The sequence below is a fragment of the Bison bison genome, unplaced genomic scaffold (genome assembly GCF_000754665.1).
Source record: "Bison bison bison isolate TAMUID 2011002044 unplaced genomic scaffold, Bison_UMD1.0 scf7180017864085, whole genome shotgun sequence".
NCBI lineage: Eukaryota > Metazoa > Chordata > Mammalia > Artiodactyla > Bovidae > Bison > Bison bison.
In genome coordinates this window covers 378010-383243 of record NW_011494657.1, presented here as the reverse complement: position 1 = coordinate 383243, position 5234 = coordinate 378010, and the positions used below count along the sequence as shown (strand labels likewise).

Below are 5234 nucleotides of genomic sequence, written 5' to 3'. Positions count from 1 at the left end.
ACCCAGGGCACTTTCCAGCAAATGTGGATCTCCAAGCAGGAATATGAGGAGGGCGGGAAGCAGTGCGTGGAGCGGAAGTGCCCCTGAGGGCGCCCCCCTCCCCACCCACAGGCCGGCCCGCAGCCGTGGGGGAGGGAAAGCGAACGGAAGGAGACGGTTTCCCCCACCTCGGCTCTGCAAGCGCCGGATCGACAGCCACCCCGCCAACGCTCCCATCACCCCCCTTTTGTTCCCCTCCCCACTTGTCCTCTTGATTGTGAAGTTTCCGGGTTAAATGGAGTAAACATGTTTTAAGAAAAAAAAAGTTTGGCCTCTTTGGGGGTGGGCAGTTGGAGCAGGAGTCTGGAGAGAGGAGAAGGGAGGGCCACACCTACCTCCATTCGGAATTACACGCTGGACACTGGGGCGAAGTCTGCGGGCGAGGGCAGAGCCGCGGGATCCCGGAGGCCTCGGGTGTCAGAGGGGCCGCAATCCAGGGACGATCACGAAGCGAGTACCGGTTAGAGACGCTCAATGAGGCCGCAGAGGGAAGCCGAGTTGGGGGATGAGGCAGCCGGGGCGTGACGGAGCCGGGAGGCAGCCCCGGGGGCGGGGCGGGGCGGGGCCGGAGGTGGGCCCCGAGCGGGGCGGCAAGGCCGCGATTAAGCTCCCCTGGACCCACAGCTCAGGTGACCCGGTCAGCGCCGTCTTTTCCCGGGGAGTTAGGTGGTGACAAGTGTGGGGCAGGGACTGGGGCACTGGTTCGCCCCAGCAGCAGCTCAGAACTTCCCTCCCAGCTTGGGTAGGAACCGAGGTTCCCAGGGAGACCCAGACACCGGCTCCTTGAACCCTATTCCAGATCCTGTTGTGCTGGGTTCCTCCGCGGGGCTGGGGGACCTGCGCTCTCGGCCTGGAATTGTAGGTAAAATTTAGCAGTTTATGTCTGTGATGTGTGTTCTGAGGCCTCCAGGCCCCCAAAAGATGGAAACCCGTGTGGTCCAAGTCCTTTGGCCACCAAAGAGGCGCGGGTGCCCACGGAGGACCATAAGTTGTCCAACGTCACCCAGCCCTGCCCGCGTCTCGGTCAGGACTCTTTCACCGATGCCTGATGGGGCATCGATCCCCGACTCCAGGCGGGACACCCATCCTGGAACACTCTCTGGTCCTGCCTGGCCATGTGCTCCTACCTACGCACCCCACTCCCCAGCAGCTGGCAGGAGCCTAGGCCCCCTTTCAGATAGACAATGGGACAGACCAAACCCCAGGTCACACTTCTGTAGCCCCTTCAGCTGGGATCCCCTGAGTCCAAACAGGGAGAGCAGCTAATGTGTTCAGGGCGTGGGTATTGGGGAGCCCGTGAGGCCAGTGAGGAACGGGCAGAGGTGCTTGTGGTAAGGAGCTTAGGAGAGTCCCCTAGGACACTGGGAGGGGAAGAAGCAGGAAGTGGGAGGGACCATCCATAACTCCACCCTCCCTGGCCATCTGCCTCCCTCCCCCAGCCCTGATGGGAACTAAAGGCCAAAGTCTGCCCCAAGGTCAAAAAATTGATTGTTTTGCAAGAAAGGGGCAGGAGTGGAACTGTGGAAGGATTGGCAGGGGAGGGCAGAGCCCCACGTCCGTCCTTTAGCCTGGGCCGGGGAGCCATGTCTGGAAGGCTGGACTGAAGCCAGGACTGTGCCCCCACCCTGCTAGGGGGGGAGGTGAAGAAGGGCCTGGGCTCAGGCTGCCTGCCAGGACCGATAAGGGGCCTCTTGGGGCTCCCACAAACGGTTTATCACTGGGGTGGGGGACAGCCTGCAGGGCTCAAGAGGGGGCAGGAGCATGGAGCAGCTTGGGGGTCTACTCCGAAGAGCGGTAAGATGGGGCGCGGTTGGGAAACCCTTGGCCTTCTCTCCAGGTCCTCCAGCCCCTTCCCCAACTCCTCCCATTCCCATCTCTAACTCTCCCCTCCAGCCTGCCTCTCAGGACCCTCTTCCCTGCCTTGTGTTCATGGCACCCCAAAGTCACTATTATTGCCAGATTCCTCCCCTTCCCCAATTTCATGCACACCACGCCCCCACAGCAAAGGTTGTCCCCAGGACCCTCTCAGACCATCTACAAGCGTGTGGAGGGCAGCCAGCAGGGACGCCTGGAGGAGGAAGAGGAAGAGGGGGAGGAGGGGACTGAACCACCGGCCCACTTCTTCCCAATGGAGCTGAGGGGCCCTGAGCCCCTGGGCTCTCGACCAGCTCGGCAAAACCCTGGACTCTGGGCAGCAGCAGGACGAAGAGCGGCCCCCTACCTGGTCCTGACAGCCCTCCTGATCTTCACTGGGGGTGAGAGTCACCCCCACTCCCACTGGAGGGTCTGGGCTTGGGGGGATGTCTGGGGCCCAGGGAAGGGCACAAGGAGAATCTCCATCTTGCCACCCACCAGCCTTCCTCCTGGGCTACGTGGCCTTCCGGGGGTCGTGCCAGGCATGCGGGGATGACGTCATGGTGGTCAGCGAGGACGTAAATGATGAGCTGAGCCCAGACTCTCACCAGGGCACGTTGTACTGGAGTGACCTCCAGGCCATGTTCCTGCGGTTCCTGGGGGAGGGTCATCTGGAAGACACCATCAGGTGAGGATCAGCTTGTCCCGTTCGGCCCTCAAAAACCATCATCCGCTCATCTCGAGTCCTCCTCGCCCAGGACCTTGAGTCCTGCCACCTGCCGTCCTGACCTCCCTGTTCAGTGGTCCTGGGAAGGGTGGCAGGCATTGGGGGGTGGGGGTGGGGGGCTTCCAGAAATGAGACTGCAGAGGGGATATTTAGGAGCCAAGGGAGCTGACTGAATAAGCACAGGGTGGGGTCCAGCCTCCATCTAAGATGTGGGACAGACCCAGGAAAATCTTGAACAACACACTGAGGAGGTTTTGACCTGTGGCAGTGGGGAGCTCTGGGGGGCTCAGAGAAATTGGGGTTTAGGGAACCAGAAAAAGAAGCAAATGCATTTGTGGGCAGAGACTGTCTCTCAATCTGGGGGGGATGCCATCTCTTGTCCTGCTGAGGTCAACTTTTCGTACTGGGAAGGAGCTGCCACCCAGTAGGTCCAGAGAAGATGTCAGGAATCATTTTTTCAGTGGATTCTCCTGAGTTATCCAAGTTGAAGATCATGTAATCTATATTTAGTGAGAGATGCATAGCTTCTTTTCAAAAGGCTTATATCTTTTAGGTCTTTTTCATTTCTTACTGCATTGGAGAAGATATGAATTTAGGTAATGATGATAATACACACCCTTGCCTATTTCCTAACTTTCATGGGAATGTTTTTCTAATACTTTGTCACTGTGTCCACGGCGCACTGGCTTAAGGGCTCTTAGCTCCCTGACTAAGGGGAACTGAGGGGTTGAACCTGGGCCCTCAGCAGTGAAAGCAGAGTCTCAACCACTGGACCACCGGGGAATCCCCCCATTCAGCTTTTTAAAAGTGAATTAAGGTAGTATCCTTTTATTCCTAGCTTATTGAGACTTTTTTTTTAATGATCAGAAAAGAGGAACAAGAATCAAAAATTTTTTCAAACATTTTTCCAGAATGTATTGCAGCGATCACATGATTTTTCTTATCTAATGTTTATGTAGTCGTTTGTATTAATAGATTTCTTTGTCTTCATGAGATCAACATAAACTTGATCAAGGTGTATCATTATTTGTTGATACATTGCTGGATCCATTTTGCTTGAAGATCTTAAATCTACGGTGTCAGCAACATGCATGGACTTTTTTTTTCTTGAGCAACACTTGGTAGTCTGGGTACAGCCTGAGTAAGTGGATGGTTTGACAGGTCTAGGGTGGGGTGTGGCACTGTGGATGCCATCAAAGGGCAGGGAAGCAAGAGGAAGGCAGTGAGAGGGAGCAGGCAATAGGTGATGTATGCCTCTAGGCTGGATGGGGAAGGAGGGAAGCCGGGGAAGAACTGATAGATATGGAGAAATCAGACAGCATGCAGTGTCCAATGGGGTTGAAGAACAGGTATGGTGACGCTAAGGGAGTGAGTTTCAAGCTGAAAAGCTCCAGTCAAAGAGTGAGATTCTGTGTCCTATTTATCCTGGAGTCTCCAGCACTGACCACTCTGCCCGGCACTTAGTAGGTGTTCAGTAAATCAGATCAATATTCCAAAGATGGACTTCTGGGGACAAGATTCAGGATGTGGCCGGGGAAGTGGCTGGCCAGATGCCAGAGTTCTCACTGACAGTGGATAAGTGACCAACTGGCTAGAAGATAAGAGCCGTGGTGAGGAGGGACAAGGGATGGGGTTACTGGATGGCACAGGCTTCAAAGGAAGAGAGTTTCACCTGTGGAGAAATGGCCAGAAATGTGCGCAGTGGAGCCAGGAGCATGCGTCCTCTCTGGGCTCTGGTGGTATGAAAGCCTGGGCTGCCTTCTTCAAGTGTCCCGCAGGAGATGTGGCTCCCCAGGGGACAGCCAGGTTTCTGCCAAGGCGAAAGGTAGAAGGGGCACTCAGTCTGATCCCGAGGAGGGAGGACTTTGTTTGCCAGGGAAAGAGCTCAGGTGGAGCTGGTTTAGAGAGAGCTCACGTAGGGTGTTGGGGGTGGAGGTGGCCCTGGCACAGCTGAGATGGACGATCAGGGAGCATTCAGGTGACGGCAGGCTGGCTAGCTAAGTGGTGACTGTAAAGTGACCCCAGCTTCCACCCGCAACTGTGGTAGAAGGTGTCCCCGCAAGGCCCAGCTGGAGGAGGAGAGGGATGCAGGACCCTCACCTCTGCCTGGAGAGGCCTTTGGAAGAAAAGTGTTTCCACGCCAGGGGCAAAGCGCAGACCAGTGCATGTACATGTGGAGGGGACAGTAGATAGATTGGTGGTGTGGGTCATTTGGCCTGCCCCAGGGAGAACCTCAGGGATGGTGGAGAGGACCCCTGACCATCAGAAGCTGAGGCGTAAGCAGAAGGAAGTCCTGGAGACCCTGGTAGTCATGGCAGGAGAGATTTAAGAGCCCCTCACTGCCCAGGGCTGGGGCCATCCTACACCTCTAGCATCTTTTCCTGCTCCGGCCCTCTCCTCCAGGCACTCAGATGTCCCACCCCCTGCCTCCTCCAGCACCTCAATCCCCGTTCTCCCTGCACAGGCAGACCAGCCTTCGGGAAAGGGTAGCCGGGTCGGCCGGAATGGCAGCCCTGGCTCAGGACATTCGCGCTGAGCTCTTGCGCCAGAGGCTGGACCACGTGTGGATGGACACGCACTACGTGGGGCTGCAGTTCCCAGATCCGTGAGTGCT

At 56.8% G+C, this 5234-nt stretch overlaps 2 protein-coding genes across 2 annotated transcripts in view; both read left to right on the top strand.

Annotated features, from left to right (window-relative positions):
- ACTL6B (actin-like 6B) overlaps positions 1-304 on the top strand; it is a 10193-nt gene extending 9889 nt beyond the window's left edge. The window contains exon 14 of the mRNA XM_010837903.1: positions 7-304. Coding sequence (XP_010836205.1) covers positions 7-87 — 81 coding nt within the window. The 3' untranslated portion in view covers positions 88-304. The remainder of the gene's footprint in view (positions 1-6) is intronic.
- Positions 305-923: 619 nt separating this feature from the next.
- TFR2 (transferrin receptor 2) overlaps positions 924-5234 on the top strand; it is a 12274-nt gene continuing 7963 nt past the window's right edge. Inside the window, exons 1-4 of the mRNA XM_010837928.1 lie at positions 924-1833; positions 2042-2294; positions 2395-2581; positions 5085-5225. Coding sequence (XP_010836230.1) covers positions 1801-1833; positions 2042-2294; positions 2395-2581; positions 5085-5225 — 614 coding nt within the window. The 5' untranslated portion in view covers positions 924-1800. The remainder of the gene's footprint in view (positions 1834-2041; positions 2295-2394; positions 2582-5084; positions 5226-5234) is intronic.